Source organism: Natrix helvetica (assembly GCF_964273705.1).
Source record: "Natrix helvetica genome assembly, chromosome: 4".
NCBI lineage: Eukaryota > Metazoa > Chordata > Lepidosauria > Squamata > Natricidae > Natrix > Natrix helvetica.
The window spans coordinates 82,136,116-82,153,817 of NC_138550.1; the positions used below are offsets into that span (position 1 = coordinate 82,136,116).

The 17,702-nt window shown below is 48.3% G+C and overlaps 1 protein-coding gene across 3 annotated transcripts in view; it reads left to right on the top strand.

Moving 5' to 3' along the window:
* Positions 1-17,702, top strand: part of TRIO (trio Rho guanine nucleotide exchange factor) — a 292,427-nt gene that overhangs the window by 109,929 nt on the left and 164,796 nt on the right. For all 3 annotated transcript variants that reach the window (XM_081950510.1, XM_081950507.1, XM_081950508.1), the window contains exons 3-5: positions 6,964-7,078; positions 8,058-8,250; positions 14,769-15,281. In XM_081950510.1, the coding sequence (XP_081806636.1) occupies positions 6,964-7,078; positions 8,058-8,250; positions 14,769-15,281 (821 nt within the window). The remainder of the gene's footprint in view (positions 1-6,963; positions 7,079-8,057; positions 8,251-14,768; positions 15,282-17,702) is intronic.

Consider the following 17,702-nt stretch of genomic DNA (forward strand, 5'->3'; position numbering starts at 1 on the left):
GGGTGGAAACTAATCAAGGAGAGAAGCAACTTAGAACTGAGGAAAGATTTCCTGACAGAACAATTAATCAGTGGAACAGCTTGCCTCCAGAAGTTGTGAATGCCCCAACACTAGAAGTCTTTAAGGAGATGTTGGATAGCCATTTGTCTGAAACGGTATAGGGCAGTGATGGCGAACCTATGGCACGCGAGCCATTTGTCAGGGCACACGAGGCGCTGCCCTGTCAGCTGGCCAGCACGCATGCAAACAGACTTCCTGTTTGCTTGGAGGGTCGTTTTGACTGCTCCCAAGGCTTCAGGGAAGCCTCCTGAAGGTCCCTGAAGCCTTCGGAGCACTCAAAACGACCCTCTGAGCAAACCGGAAGTGACTTCCGGTTTGCTTGGAGGGTCGTTTTGACTGCTTCGGAGGCTTCAGGGAAGCCTCCTGAGGGCTTCCGGGAGGGCGGGGAGGCTGTTTTTGCCCTCCCCATGCTCCTATAAAGCCTCTGGAGCCTGGGGAGGGCGAAAAAAGCATGCAAAAATGGGGGGATTGCGCCTGTAGTGCATGCATGCGCACTGGGGGGGGCGCATTGCATTATGGGTGCGGCATGCCTGCAAACAACCCCCCTCCGCTCCCTCCATTTATGGCACGCGAGCCAAAAAAGCTTCGCCATCGCTGGTATAGGGTTTCCTGCCTAGGCAGGGGGTTGGACTAGAAGACCTCCAAAGTCCCTTCCAACTCTGCTATTGTATATACAATACAGTGGTGCCTTTCTGTTGAAATACAATCTTGCCCATCTTGGCTCAGATGCATAGCGAGCGATGGCAACTCTCTGGGAAAGAGGCTTTTTTCCTGTACACCGCTTGGAGAGTCCAAGCAATGGGTTAATTCAGTCTGCTTGCCCTTAGGACTGAGGAACTATTTTTCCTTAAGCCACACCTCCTCCTGGTGTGCTCAATCCCCCAGAATTCTTCCTCAGTCAGCCCGTTTGGACGTATTTAGTTAGAGCTCTGAGCTAAATTGATCCTTTTTTTTGGCTTGGACTCTCAAATTACGTTTAAAGTTTTTCTCTACTATTCCTCCAACATCGTGAGACGTTTCTCTCTTAAATTCTGCGACTTTCTTCAGTACAATCTGCACTTGAAGGCCAGGAGGTAAGCTGGAAGGTGGTGGGGGGTGCCCCTCAGCCGATCCTCTTGGGACGGCTTCGGAGGCCTGCCGCTTGTCGTTTAAAACGGCGCGGCTGCAGCGGCGAGGTTCCTAACTCCCCAGGCCCCTCGTTTGTTATTTTCGTCGAAGTTTTTTCGCTCCCCGGCCTGCTAGAGGACCTCTGCCGCAGGGAGGAGTGGGCGATCGTCGCCATTGCGAGGCGCGTTCGCCCCTCGCTCTCCCTTAGCCCCACGCTGTTGCGGCGGCCATTTTTAGGCGCGAAAATAGCGCGCCCAGCCATGGCCGCCATTTTGCATCAGCCTCGTTGTTCAGGAGGCCGCTGGAGGTGGCAGGGCCTAGCAAGGGTTTCTCGGGCTAGGATCGCCACCTTCGCCTTTTGTCTATTTTTGCGAGCGGCGCTGGTTCCTGTGCCATTCCAACGGTCATCATACCGGCTCAGGGAGGAGGCCTTAAGTAAGAGCAGGCCTAAAGAATTTTTCTATAGTCATTCTCCTCCCTGCTTCTCCTGCGGAGCCTTGCACCCCGGTGCAGGCCCCAATCCTACCCCTGGGCCTCCGACTGGTGTGAAACATGGGATGATTTCATAGTATTGATTCGATTAATTGTATATATGGCAATTTTAACGATCATTTCGTTTTGTTTCCCATTACAGCACCCAGTCTATATCTATCCTTCTGCCTTATCATAGCCTTGCTCCATCTTGTGTGGTCATTGACTATGGACCTGCCCAGTCCTCCCGATTCCCAAGACGCTAGGCCGAGCCTCTCGCAGGCCCCTAGCAAGGGTTCCTCCTCTTCGGGGAGTGGGGGTGCGGGCAAGAGTGGTGGGGGTAGCTCTGGGAAACAGCGTTCCAGAACCCCTTCGGTAGCTGAGGCCAAGGATGCTGAAAGGCGCCAGCGGGCCCTTGACAAGCAATTCGAGAAGGCCAGACGCCAGGCAGACAGGGTGCAGTCCCTTTCAGGAGCCCCTCCCTCCCGGGAAGATCTCCAGTCGGTCCTCGCCGAGGAGGTGGAATCCCAGGACCTATCCCCTAATAGGTCATTTGCAGAGCCGGCTTCCCCGGTCCCTTCCTGGGCCTGTGAACAGGTTCCTCCCCCTGGGGATGCTAGCATAGACGATATGCAGGGTGAGGCTTCACCCCCCCTAGTAGAGGGCTTGGATCCCGATTCTGACTCTGAGGAGTTATCGCCCCGCATGCAGGAGCTAATGGCCCGTGCCATTGCCAAGGGCATCACGGAGGCCATGAAATTTAAAAGTCCTACCGCAGCGGCCCCTAGGGGTCCCAAACCCGATCAGGCAGCTCCGCCCCCAAGCAAGCGTGCTCGCCATCCTTCCCTGGAATCCTCGGTGGTCAGCGAGGCCTCTGCCATTGAGGACCCTGACCCGGAGGTGCTAGGCCTCTCGGACGACGAGGACCTTCCCCCCGAAGCGCCCGCCTTTGCGGGTCTCTTTAAGCCCAGCCTTTTTAAATCGGTCCTTCACAAGGTCAAGGCTGCCACCAGGGTGGGGATCAAGCCCAAGCCGACCGCGCCGGCGGATGATGCCCCTCCGGCTAATCCCAATGCGGTCATGTTTGATGTGCCAGCGCCCCAGCAAGAGCTGGTTCCGGTCCCGGGGCTGTTCCTCGACTTAATCCAGCGCCAGTGGGCTCAGCCAGCCACGCAATCCTCTCCCAGTGGGGTAGATAGGAAGCTTTATACTATGGAGCCAGTGTTGGAGGACCTTCTGGCCCTTCCCACTGTCGACCCGCCCATCGCTGCGCTCACCTCCAACTCCTCGCTACCGGCCGACCTCCTGGAAGGCCTTAAGGCGGAGGACAAGAAGGCGGAAAAGGCGTGTCACAAGACCCATCTGGCGGCTGCCTGGGCCATCAGGGCCTCTTCTTCCGCTTCCTTTTTTAATAGGGCCTCTGTGATCTGGCTGCGCGAGCTCCTAAACAAGCTCCCGGCGGGAGACATCCGTCTCCACCAGGACGTGTCAAAAATAATCGCGGCCTCCCAGTATGCCGCTGACGCGTCCCTCAATGCCACCAAATTTGCCTCCAGGGCCCTCGGTTCTAACATAACTTCCCGTCGACTGATCTGGCTCCGACATTGGCAAGCGGACCAGAAAAACAAATGGAAACTGGCTTCCGCCCCCTTTAAGGGGTCCAAATTGTTTGGCGAGTCCCTGGATCCTCTCCTCATTGAGTCCAAGGACAAGAGGAAGATCCTACCTTCTTTAAATAAAAAGCAGGAACGTAAGGCCGCTCCCTACTCTAGGAGGCAGTCCTTTCGTACCTCCGAGCCTTCCACCTCTGCCTCTTCCTTCTCTCCCTCTAATAGGTCCTTCGGCCAGCAGGGCGACAGGTCCCAAGACAGAGCGCCTTTTCGGGACAGAGGCAGGCAGCAGTTCGGCTTCCGCAAGTATAACCGCGGTGGGGCCTCCAACAGGCCGTTCCGTAAGTCAAAGTGACTGCCAGGGCTTGGCGCCCATCGGGGGTCGCCTCCAGCTGTTCGCCTCTCATTGGGCCCAGAACACCGAGGATGCTTGGGTTCTGCAGACAGTCAGGGAAGGCCTCTCCCTAGAATTCCTGTCCCTTCCCCCCCGGACCTTCATCCGGTGCCCTGTCCCGTCCTGCCCCCAAAAGAGGCAGCGTATGGACCAGGAAGTCCGTCATCTCCTGGACATCAGGGCCGTGGAACCAGTTCCCCAAGGCGAAGAGGGGAAGGGGTTTTACTCCATCCTCTTCCTGGTACCAAAGAACTCGGGGGGGTGGAGAGCCATCTTGGACCTCAAGAACCTCAACAGGCATATCGCCTACCGGAGGTTCAAGATGCAGTCTCTGCAGTCCATTCTGGCGGGGATTCGACAGGGAGATCTTCTCACATCTATAGATCTCAAAGAGGCATACCTCCACATCCCCATCCGTCCTCAGCACAGGAAGTTCCTGCGCTTCTATTATGCGGGTCGCCACTTCCAGTACAAAGCTCTTCCATTCGGCCTCTCGTCCGCTCCTCGGACGTTTACCAAAGTGCTGGCGGTAGTGGCGGCTCAGCTAAGACGCAGGCCCATAAGGCTCCAGTGCTACCTGGACGACATCCTGATCCAGTCGTCGTCCAGGCAGCAGGCCCTTCGGGATCTCCAAACCACTATGAGATCCCTCAGAAACCACGGCTTCTCTCTAAATATAGAGAAGAGCCATCTCACCCCAACCAACAGACTTGTACACCTGGGGGCGGTGATAGATACCAACTTGTGCAGGGTTTTCCTTTCCCGAGACAGGTTGACCGGTCTAAGGTCCATGACCCACAAGGTGTTGAGCTTGAGGCAGGCTCCAGTGGTCCTTCTGTCGCAGCTGCTGGGAAAAATGATCTCCTGCATTTCCATCGTGCCGTGGGCCCGCCTGCATTCCAGGTCTCTCCAGTGGCTGCTGCTGCCGCACCAGAGGGCATCCAGGAGCAACTCTACCAGGCCGATTCGAGTTCCCCCGGACGTGAAGAGGTCTCTCCGCTGGTGGGTGTCTCCGGCCATCCTCAAGGGCCACCTATTCAAGGAACCCGAGAGGTTGATCATCACCACAGACGCCAGCCTCTCCGGCTGGGGAGCCCACATGGGGTCCCTGGTTGTTCAGGGCAAGTGGTCCCAAGTGGAATCCAGATACAGCATCAACCTGCTGGAACTGAGAGCTGCTCGCCTGGCCCTGCGCCATTTCAGCCGGCCCATCCATCGCCAACATGTGCTTCTGATGACGGACAATGTGGCCACCAAGGCCCACATCAACCGCCAGGGCGGCACCAGATCCAGAGCACTGATGAGAGAGGCGGAGTCCCTGGGACGCTGGGCGGAGCGCCATCTGGAATCCCTTCGCTCCGACCATATCTCCGGAGTGGACAACACACAGGCCGACTGGCTGAGCAGGACGACCATAGATCCTGCGGAGTGGAAACTGGACCCTCGCCTGTTCCACCAGATGTCCGACAGATTCGGGACTCCGGCCGTAGACCTGTTTGCGTCAAGGGACAACAAGCAGCTCGCCCGCTTCTACTCCCGGTTCTTCACCCCGGGGGCGGAGGGGACAGACGCACTGCGTTGCAAGTGGCCCCGCGAGCTACTGTATGCCTTCCCTCCCCTGCCTCTCCTTCCTCAATTCATCTCCAAAGTCATCGCAGAGGGAGCAGAGGTCCTTCTCGTGGCCCCGCATTGGCCCCGCAGGTCGTGGTTTGCCGACCTTGTCCACCTGTCGGTGTCTCCTCCGTGGCGCATTCCTCCGGACCAGATCTCCCTCAGCCAGGGGGCCGTGATTCACCCAGAGCCCCAGTGGCTCCAGTTGGCCGTCTGGCACTTGAGGGGGACCAACTGAAAGGCCAAGGCCTGTCGGAGGAGGTAGTGAACACCATTCAGGCGGCTAGACGCCCTTCAACCACTAGGATTTATGATGCGTCCTGGGCCGCCTTCGCCAAGTGGTGTGAGGAGCTGCTCATCGAGCCGACGACCGCGCCTGTTCCCAGAGTGCTTGACTTCCTTCAAGCGGGACTCAACAGGGGCCTGGCCCCGAACACCCTTCGACGTCAAGTGGCGGCTTTGTCTACTGTCTGGTCGGGCGACCACCTTTTGCCTCTCAGCAAAATCCCGAAGGTGCGTCTTTTCCTCAAGGGCGCTTCTAACCTTCGCCCTCCCACCGTTCATCGCTACCCTACTTGGCAGCTGTCCGTGGTCCTGCGGGCCCTCTCTGGCCCCCCATTCGAGCCTTTACGCACTACTTCTCTTCGATTCCTGACGCTGAAGACGGCCTTCTTGATTGCCATCACGTCAGCTCGCCGGATTTCGGAGCTGGCGGCTCTCTCTGTTCGCCAGGATCTGTGCGTCATCCACCCTGACAGGGTCATTTTGAGGCTGGACCCGACCTTTACCCCCAAAGTAAACTCATGGTTCCATAGAGCGCAAGACATTGTGTTGCCAAATTTTTGTCCTCATCCGTCGCATCCCAGAGAGCGATCCTGGCACAATCTTGATGTCAGGAGGGCCCTGAAGGTCTACATCGCTCGTACTGCGGAATTCAGGAAGTCAGAGGCTCTTTTTCTCTCCTTCCAGCCCGGTTCCCTAGGGAAGAAGGTCACTTCCTCCACAATTGGCAGGTGGCTTCGCGCTTGCATTGCGACTGCCTATGAAAGTCAATCCAAGGCCGTTCCGCGCGGCATCACTGCACACTCCACACGAAGTGCTGCTACCTCAGCGGCCTGGGCCACCCAGGCCTCGATCCTGGACATCTGCAGGGCCGCTACGTGGTCCTCTCCTTCTCCATTTGTGCGACACTATAAACTGGACATTTTCGCCTCGGCTGAGGCGTCTTTCGGCAGGCGTGTGCTCCAGGCGGTTGTGTCAGAGACCGAATCCCGGGAGCCTTCTTCTGCCCACCCAGATGGACAATAACTTTGGTATGTCCCATTGCTTGGACTCTCCAAGCGGTGTACAGGAAAATGACCATTGGCTTACCTGAAGGGTCCTTTTCTGTACACCGCGGGAGAGTCCAACCCACCCTGGCTCTCAAGGCCGGGATTCGGGTTCCTCGTGTCAACAGTACATCATCTTGGACGCTTCGCTCCGTCCGCACGAACTGACTCCTTCAAAGAATTCTGGGGGATTGAGCACACCAGGAGGAGGTGTGGCTTAAGGAAAAATAGTTCCTCAGTCCTAAGGGCAAGCAGACTGAATTAACCCATTGCTTGGACTCTCCCGCGGTGTACAGAAAAGGACCCTTCAGGTAAGCCAATGGTCATTATCTTGCGTGTACACCACAGTCTGCAGTGGGCACTCAATGTGTTTCTTTTTCAGGTGGAAGAGATAAGCGTGGAGGCCCCATTCTAACATTTCCAGCTCGAAGTAATCATGACAGAATACGACAAGAGGACCTTAGGAGGCTCATTTCATACCTTGCGTGTATCCCTAGGTAAGGGCATCATGTGTATTATGGCTTGAAGCTGTGTGTCACTGCAGCAAAACAAAATCATTTAAAGGGGCTATATTTTGAGGATATATGACTGGACAAATGTACTTTATTCTTTCATTCTGTATTCTATGTTATACAATTTTTGTAACTATGTAACTGCATGGAGAGCTTGTCCTGGCAAGTAAGTATCAGGGAGAAAATACTTTTGACAAAATTAGCTTTAAGGGGTATTGCTGTGATTTTACCCAATCACTTCACTTAGGTATTTGACAAACACCAATAATGAAAAGCATCCTTCCCCTAACTTCACATCTTAATAGATGAAGGCTTGACGCTTACCTTGTGATCTTCTAATTATTGTTTGCCGTAAAAACCCCTAGAAATGATATTAATTCACGGTTGACTCAGTCTCCCATCCTTCCGAAATGGGTTACAAGAGGACCCAAATTGTTGGGGGCAATATTCTGACTTTGTAAACTGCTTAGAGAGGGCTGTAATGCACTGTAAAGTGGTATATAACTCTATTGTTATTAAGCATGATACTGCAAGGGTGCTTCTCTGAAATTGTTCACTTTTGGGATGACTGCTTTTTGTTATGATTTGCAGAACTTTTCAAAAATTTCAGTGCCAGGTTAAATTCTAGGCACTACTAGTATCTGACTAGAAGAGCCAAGTCTGCTTCGTAAATTATTGAGGGAGAAAATGAAAAAGACAAATGGGATGTGTGGCAGGAAATGAAGCCAGAGGAGTGTATGGCAGGCTTTTTAGCCAGAACATGGTTAAGATTGCCTGCCAATCTTAATCATGCTGGATAAAAATCTTAAATTTTAAGAAAATTCTGGCTTGAGACAATATTTCCACAGATAAAACTCCTAATAGGTAGCTAGATGAAAATGTAAATAGAATTGGCAGATGAATTATCCATTTTATACTTGTAATACAGATTGCCTTTTTAATTGCTGTTTTATTTCCTTTCTAGTGAAGAGGTGTGCAAGCGAGGTTTCACAGTAATTGTAGATATGCGCGGATCAAAATGGGACTCTATTAAGCCACTTTTGAAGATCCTACAGGAATCCTTTCCATGTTGCATTCACGTTGCACTGATAATCAAGCCAGATAACTTTTGGCAGAAACAGCGGACTAACTTTGGCAGCTCCAAGTTTGAATTTGAGGTAATGTATTGAAACAATGTGGGATTTATTTTTTACAGTGTTGGGTAGCCCAACCAAAGGGGAAACCTGCCTTTTGAGCCTCCCTTCCAGACATTTATATATTTAATACCTGCATTTGTTTAAAAAGAAAATCTGCATTGCTGGACCATGGAAGGAAATTACAGAGCAAGTTAGCTATATTTAGAGTAAAGAGTGTGTGTGAAAAAGATGCAGCATTGCTTCATCTTCTAAGCAGTCATTAAATACATACCTCCTTCTGCGATAGAAAAATAAACTAGAAAATACATAAATGCCAGTCATGACCCAACTTGGCTGGATGTATTTGCCTTTGCTCGCTAATGAGGAACCATGCTGTTAAGTATATCTGTCGGCTATTCAAACATGGAAGAATGTTAGCAGATTTAAGCAACTTGGTATAATCCTTCCTAACTCGTATACTCTCAGAACAGCCTTACAATCTTCCTAATTTATAACTCTAATTAATGCAGGCAGTAGGTCTTCTATCCCCAGTTCTGAAGTATCCTTTAGACAAAACAGTATATTTCCTTAGGTTTCTGAAACTAGGTTTTTGGAAGTTACTCACACCAATAGCTGGAAGATTCACAATTCGTAGGACCCAAAATAGCTAGTTATCTCTTAGGTCTAGTAATAGGCTGCGACCTTTGGCTAGTATCCAACCAACTAGCAACTCATTCCCATCATCCATATCCATGCTTCCTATCCCCTTGCTACCCCTGAGGACTGAGGCTGCAGAGTCTACTCCACCAGCATCTTGAAAAACTAATCTAATGAGAAGTGCAGGAATGCAGACCCTGAACCTATCAAGCTCCTTCCTGCTTCTATTAGGATTTTATTTAAAAGCCATTTGAAGGCAGACTGTATCAGAATATTAAAAAGTAAGTTCCTTATAGTCTCAATATATGGTTGCATTTTGTTATTTTCCAGGCTCCACCTGTACTTTAATCAGTGGCACTAAGTATTGGCTTGGTGTTAGGAATCAAATCTTCTGATGCCAAATTATGAGTCTAGGACTTGGTCAGGACTTACTTACTTACTTTACTTTATTCATATTTATAGACCGCCCCCTCTCCCAAAAGGGTCTCGGGGCGGTGTACAGTCAATACATAAAAGATACATAGATAGATCGATACTCAAATATTTAAATACATAAATAGTTATGTATTTAGGAGACAGTAATCTTGTCCCACTGCATATTGCTGAATGCTTTGGGGGATGGAATAGTGCAGAATATCTCAGGCATTGCTGCTACTGATAGATGGGTCTTTTTTAATGAGCCTGGTGAAATGAGCTGTGGTAGGGATAACCAGTTTCTGCAGAACAAATATTTCACAGCAAGCAGACTAACAAGTAGTCTACATAGTAACATGTAGTCTCTGAATATGTTTCCCCATTATTAGAATATATGTTTTATATTGAATATATGAATATATTTTCCCAGGATTAGAATATATAAGAAGCAAGAGTAGTGTTTGTGGCAGCCTAGCCTATGCCTTCCTCCACACTCCCTCCATTGAATATTCTTATTGTGCAGTGATTTTGGTTGCATTGGCATCTCCTCCTCATTTACACCATGTCAGCAAAGCAGAGTGGCTCATATCCGCTCTGTCAGAGCGGGTGGGACAGGCATCAACCACAAGGGATAGGCCAGAGGTCGGCAAACTTAAACACTCAAAGAGCCATTTGGACCCATTTCCCACAGAAAATAAAACGCCAGGAGCCACAAAGATCCTAACCGGAAGCTCCCTGTTCAATTCTGGAACTGACCGGAAGTTCAGTTCCCCCACCATAGAGTCTCTTCCTAGTGCGGCATACTTTTTCCTCTCTCTGTCATAACCGAAAGCCCTATCAATTGTGGAGACAACTGGAAAACGCTCCTCTTGCCATAGAGTCTTCTCCTGGTGCACTGTGCTTCTCCTCCCCCCCCCAAAAAACCCCGGAAGCTCCTCTCAAAATTGTGGCGCCGACTGGTGACCAAGCCGCAGCAGAGGGAGGAAAGAGCCACATGCGGCTCCAGAGCTGCAGTTTGCTGACCCCTGGGATAGGCAGTCCACAAGTAAGCCGCTCCCTGCCATGCAGGGCTTCAAAGATGAAAGCTAGCATCTTGAATTGCACCTAGATGCCTACAGGGAGCCAGTGGTACAACTTGGCCTTATGCGCACATATGCATTGTTCATAGTCTGAGAATTCCAAATACTTTCAAATGTAGCCCCTTTGCAACCATCCAAGTGACTAAGATACGAGTGACTATAAACACTATTCCCCACTGCTGGGAACAGGTGCAACTGATGGGCAGGGTTTATTTGTACAAAGATTGTCCTGGCCACAATTACTACCGGTTGCTCAAGCAGAAACCATCAGATTGCACACCAACTCTCCCTAAGGAACTCTAACCCCATTCAGAGTTAAGAATGGAAACCCATTAGACCTTTTAGTGAGGGTATAAAACCCTCATCCCCTCAGTCTTGTCAGGGTTGAACTGAAGCCAGTTCTTCCCCAACCAGACCTGAATAGCCTCTACGCACCATATGGAGATGTATAACTATCATTAGCATACATGCTAATAGGTAACCTCACTCAAGGTTTTAAAATGTATATTCCAAATAGCAGTGGGGAGAAAACTAAACCCTTTGGCACTCTGCAAGCCACAGACTGAAGAGTGGATCCCACCACCCCCGAATGGAACCAGCTATAGGAACCACCACTGGCAGAATGTGCCTCCCATTCCCGAGCCACTTCATCAGCCAAGAAAGTTTCCATGAATGATGGTAGTGAAAGCTGCTTAAGAGACCAAGGAGGGCAGGAATTGGGTATACTCCATCCATCCTGACCTGTCTTGGTTCTATTTTATTTACTTATTTGCTTTTTATGTGCTGCAAATATAGCTCACAGGAATTGTGTTTTTTAAATTGATCCATTTTCTATGCCACTTAGGGAAGTGTTGCTGTCAGATGATTGATTAAATGGAGTAAATAGAACAGCGTTCAGGATTCCTTGATCAACGCAGCAGCAGTAGCAGCAATGGGTGGAATTGAATAATTGCCCTTTGCAGCAGGCAGCATTCTAGCAGGAGAAGCTCATCACTTTTTTGATGTGTGGGAGGATTTGCTGCTGTGAAATGGGAAGAGATATATATATATATTTCAGAGAGGAAAGGCTGTATGAAGAGAACTGGGATATTTATACTGAACTTCTAATTTTGAAGGAAGAGCTCTCCTTTGCTACTTGGTTGAGGATGGAGTGTGGTGGGAGCTGTTGTTTGGGCCTAGAGTTTTGAAGCAGAATATCTCTAAAGTCCTTACCTATTGGTAAAATACTCCAGACTAGAAGAAGCACCCAGTTTTTGGGGAGGAAAACAAGAAGAAAAAAATTGCCTCCTTACAGCAAACAGCCTGGTCAGCTTCAGCACAGCCTGATTTAGCACAAGCAGCTGATTGGTGTTTGGATCTGCCTCCCGGAATATCACCTATCAGCTGTTTCAAGATGCGGGGATCACCACCGCCCATCACCGCTGTCGCCATCTCTGTTATCACTGCCACCTGGAATGGACCGAAAATAGGGTGCACGGAGGCGGCAATAGGCGGCAGCGGCAATGGATGGTGGCGATCCTTGCAGCCTGGAACAGCTGATAAGTGGTATTCCGGGAGGCAGATCCAACCACACCAATCAGCTGCTTGTGCTAAATCCGGCTGTGCTGAAGCTGACCAGGCTGCTTGCTGTTTGCTGCAAGGAGGCAAATTGTTGGGAGGCAGAGGCCAAAGGGTGGGGGCTGACAGGTGGACGGGGCTTCGGCAACATATGCTCTATAAGATGCAAAGATATTTCCGCTCACTTTTGGGGGACTTTTATACATCGAAAAATACAGTATATATTGATAGGCTGCTGGTTTGCACCATCATCATTTTGTGTGCTCTGAAGAATCAGAGAGAAAGAAAGATAAACTTTACACACCCCTTGCCTTGGGAGGGAGGGTTATATAATGGTTATAAAATGCTGAGCCAGATTATATCCTGTGCTCTGTTGTGAATACACACAGATGCTTCTCTACAAGTTGTAATGCTTCCCTGTGCACATTTGTGCATTAGATAAAGATTCCAGGGAGAAGGGCCAATTGGCATATTCAGTATTGAAAGTAGAGTTTCTTGGCATGGCCTTATTCCCTGCTTTTGTGATAACTCCAGTTTGGATTAATTTATTTCTTGGGATTTTGCAACAAGAATAGTGAAATTTGTAAATCTGAATTGGAGACACCTCAGATTATTTAATTTTGTGCTTTGCTATATTAGCCTTCTTTGCATGGAATTATAAATCCAAATTTTGGCTTCAAATTCTGACTTTTAGGTGAACATTGAAATGAGATTTCCTAGTTCGTTTAACTAATTGCATGATACAAGCTATGGGGGAACAATTACAAAATATAAACCAGTATGGGTGTTTGTTCTGGTATAGTGTTAAAATTCACCAGAAGAGCAAGTTACCAGCAAACCATCTTGGATTTTAAAATCAACACAAGAGGTAGCTTTGTCTCATCCATGAAATTAATAAGATTATGAGTCAGGATTCTGCCCACTGTGGTCTCAGTTCTCCCTCTCGAGAGGGAACTGTCAGGGTTCATCTGTAGTTTTTCAGGAAGCAAAATTAAATATTTATAATTTAAGAAGACATTGTAATCTTGACTACTGGGAATTGTAGCTGACTCCACATATGAGTTTAGTACTTTGCATTAATTTGTGTTAGTTTCAGAGGGGGAATATTTTTATCACCATCATCGTCAACATTAGATTTTATGCCAATACACACACACACACACACACACACACACACACACACATAAATAGTCACAAATTACTGACCAGTGACCATTCAGGCTTACAATGGCACTGAAAAAGGAGGCTTATAACCAGTCATCAAGCTTCCAGCTGTCACAGCACCTCCACAGTCATGTGATTCTAGTTTGGATACTTGCCAACTGGCTTGCATTTATAGTGGTTGCATAACCCCCCCCCCCCCCCCAGTCAAATGATCATTTACAACCTTCCCTGCTGGCTTTCCACCAGCACAGTCAATGGGGAGAGCAGAGGGAAGGTTGCAAATCACTCCAGTAAGTCATTCACGCCCGCCTGGTAGCAGCCACCCCAAACCTGCCACACTTGCACCATGCTGTTACGAGCTGCTTGCACACCCTCTCCCTGTTAGAAAGCAGCCATCCCCTGCCTCACTCTGCTTTACTTGCCTCCCAGCCTTCTTGCAAACTGCATGGGACTTGTTTAATAACCCACGATTCTCATTTAACTATGGGAATGGGGAATGCTGAGATTGCCGTTGCCAAGCATTGCAGTCGCATAAAGTTGTGCTTTACATCCACGTCGCTTAATGTTGAAAATACCAGTTCCAATTACTGTTATGAACCAAAGATTTCCTGTAATTAATTGAGTTTGTTCTTGTATGCCCGCGATTGAGAACTACCTATAATTGCAAGATGGGACCAAATGAGTTAGCTCTTTATGTTCATGTTAAATTTTGGTCCCCTGATTCTGAAACTGATTCTTACCTTTTGCCTAAGATAGTGACGGCTAACCTTTTTGTTGTTGGGTGCCAAGAATGCAAGAGCGTGTGTGCTGGCACCCATAATGCAAAGCGCATCCTCACATGTGCAAGCACGCACAAACCCCCCCACACTCCCCCTTCATGCGCACTGCACTACTCGCCTCCAAGCTGAGCTTGGTATTTCCTCCAGGAAAAGCCTCTGGAGCCTGGGGAGGGTGAAAAATAGGCCCAACGGGCCAACCAGAAGTTCAGAAACGATCAATTTCCGGCTTCCGGAGGACCTCTGGGGGGGCCAGGGCATGCTGTTTTCGCCCTCCCCAGGCTTCAGGAAAGCCTCCGGAACTTGGGAGGGTGAAAAACGGGCGCGACGGACCTACTGGAAGTTTGGAATTGTTTCTGAACTTCTGGTAGGCCCGTTGAGCCCATTTGGCACTCTCCTCAGGCTCTGGAGGCTTTCCCGAAGCCTTGGAAGGGTGAAAACGGCCTCCCCTGGCTCTCTGGAAGGCCGAAAATCAGCTGGCTGGCACACGCAAGCGCGCTGGAGCTGATGGCTCACGTGCCGGCAGATATGGCTCCGTGTGCCACCTGTGGCACGCGTGCCATAGGTTCGCCATCATGGGCCTAAGAGATCACTTGATTTTAAAAAAATCAGTAGCCAGGCTATGTCTAGTCATACCATGGTTAAATCCACAGCACTGGGAAACCTGCCTACCTTAAAATTATCATTTTTCAGGATGATCTTGCTAGTCTAAATTAATATCCCTTAGCCATTTATGAAAATTGTTCAGAACCCCATGTATATGGAGAAAAGATAGCATGGTCAATAGAACAACTGAAACTGGTGTTACTTCATGTTCTGCTCATTGGGTTTGATACATGTTATTTGTAGTGGGCATATTTGTGTGCTTTAATAGACCATGCCACATAGCTAACAATTAATCCTTGCTTTTCAGACAAACATGGTATCTCTGGAAGGCCTTACCAAAGTTGTCGATCCTTCTCAGTTAACTTACGAATTTGATGGCTGTTTGGAATATAACCATGAAGAATGGATAGAAATCAGGGTTGCCTTTGAGGATTATATTAGCAATGCCACTCATATGCTCTCTAGGTTGGAGGAGCTGCAGGATATATTGGCCAAAAAGGATTTGCCTCAGGACTTGGAGGCAGCCAGGAGTATGATAGAGGAGCATTCACAATTGAAGAAAAAAGTCATTAAAGCTCCCATTGAGGACCTGGACCTGGAAGGCCAAAAGCTACTGCAGAGGATACAGAGCAGCGAGACTTTCCCCAAAAAGAACTCTGGGTCTGGAAATGCGGATCTACAGAACCTCTTGCCGAAAGTATCTACTATGTTGGACCGGCTGCACTCAACACGGCAGCATCTGCATCAGATGTGGCACGTACGGAAATTGAAATTAGACCAATGCTTTCAGCTCAGACTTTTTGAGCAGGATGCTGAGAAGGTAAATGTAAACTTTTATGAGCTGATTTTAGGTGTTTGGGCCATACATATTAGCAGTGACGTGCAGTCAGGGGAGGCAGGGGAGGCAGAGCCTCACCACTCTCATCATGAAAAGAAAAAAAAATTCTCCCCTTTTCTCTTTCATCTCTTTCTTGCGCATGCAAGCAAAATACCCCAGGATCATGGTGCCGGTGACAGTAACTCCTTCCGCTGCGCTGCGGAGAAGAGCCACAGGAAGGAAGGGAATGGGACCACGTGTGCAGGAGGCTCCTCAGCGCCAGCCTCAGATCAGTGTGAGCCGCGGTCCCCTTTATGTTGGCTCAGGAAGGAGGGGAATGGGACCACGTGTGCAGGGGAAGGGGACCGCGGCTTGCGCTGATCTGAGGCTGGCGCTGAGGAGCCTCCTGAACACGTCCTATTCCCCTCCTTCCTGAGCCAACAGGAAGGGGACCGCGCTCGCGCTGATCTGAGGCTAGTGCTGAGGGGCACAGCGTGGCACAGCGTGGCTCTTCTCCGCAGCGCAGCGGAAGGAGTTGCTGTCCCCGCCACCGTGATCCTGGGGTATTTTGCTTGCATGCATGCAAAGATCAAAGTTGTCACAGTCCTCCCTTCATGATGATCATTTGATGACGTCACCAGCCTCACCAGCCATAAACCTCACCGCACGTCACTGCATATTAGCACATGGTTCTGTGGAAGCATCCTGCATTTGCCCCTTTTAAAACCTAGATTTTATGATTCATCTGTTCTCCTGGCTATTCAGGCATAGGAAGTATGTGATTATTAATGCTTCAGGAAGAAGAGATGGCTTTCCTAGCAAATTATGATATTGCAGAGGCCCCATTATTAAGCTTGATCTGAAGCAGCCTTTTCCAAGCTGATGCCCACCAGATATGTGGGATTCTTTTAGTACAACCAGATACCAATTTAAGGAAGGCAGTTGTAAATTATGATATGCACACAGACTGAGAAAGCCATACATATATGCATACATACTTAAAGAAAAAGAGGTAAGTGGAATGTTGGCCTCTAATTTTCAGATTCCTTAATTTTTTTTTATAATCCGGCAGTTTTTTAAATTAAATGTTTATTTATTTTTATCCTTCCTTTTTATTCTTATACACCCTTGATTGATGGTAATTCGGATACCAATCCTTTGCACAATTCAGAATAAATCACGCTGCAAGAACTTGCTATATCTAAAAAACAAGACTAGGAAAAAGCATAAGATACTGGAGTAATATTTATTTTTATTGTTCTTATAAATCACTTTAACCTAGGCAATTTGATGATTTAGGCAAATTAATTGTAACACGGATTTGAGTGAGATATCTTATTACCCTTATACATATGTACATGCTGTTCTCTGCCAAGGTTGACTTCAAATCTGGTTTGCAATTAGGAACCAACACAGAACAAACAGCCCAATGAAATCATAATCAATTCACTACTATTACTGTAGCCTGTTCTTTTTTGGGATTCCTGCCATTTTTTTTCTGGACTGAAAATCAACATCTCTAAAGTTCTTTCTTTCACAGGGGGCTTTTTCAGGAGACCCAGCAAGCTTTTAACCATAGATTTTATCAACAACTAAAATATTGCAAAACTCTCAAGACAGTTATATACCATTCCCTTATGTTGATATAGCTTTTTGAAGCTTCTATATAAGTAGAAGTCAAATAAAGGACATAGGCTGCATAGTCACACAGTCTATTTTAATTTCAGTCTTCAAATAGCAATAGCACTTAGACTTATATACTGCTTCATAGTGTTTTTACAGCCCTCTATAAAACAGTTTACAGAGAGTCAGCATATTGACCCCAACAATCTGGGTCCTCATTTTACCCACCTTGGAAGGATGGAAAGCTGAGTCAACCTTGAGCTGGAGAGATTTGAATTGAACTGCCGCTAGCAGTCAGTTGAAGTAGCCTGCAGTACCACACTCTAACCACCGCGCCACCTCTGTTCTTGAGAAATAGTGTCTTTCTCATAGCATTAGCTAATAATGGGAAAAGGGGGAATTGGAGGAAACGTGGCAACTAAGGCTATGAAAAACACGGGACCTTTTTAATGTGCAGTATCCAGCTTTTAAGTGCAAAGTGCTTTGCTTGGAGTGGGAAACAACCATTCCAAGTAATTTGAGACACCTATGAGTATGGACTACTCTGTTGTGAGCTAGGAACACTTCCAGAGTGCTGGAAACCAGCTGTTTCACACCTAAAAAAAGTTCCTCATACTTGAAACATAAATAAGAAATAAGAAGTTCTGAATTTGAAAACAGTTTGATTTGGAATGTTGTGCATGTCCCTATTTTTAGTCATGCCTTAATATTCCATTGTTTGGATTTCATTTTTATAGATATTCAAAAAATATATGGTGTTTTCTGTTTAGAGGTTTACAAGCTTTCTTAGTGGATTGAATA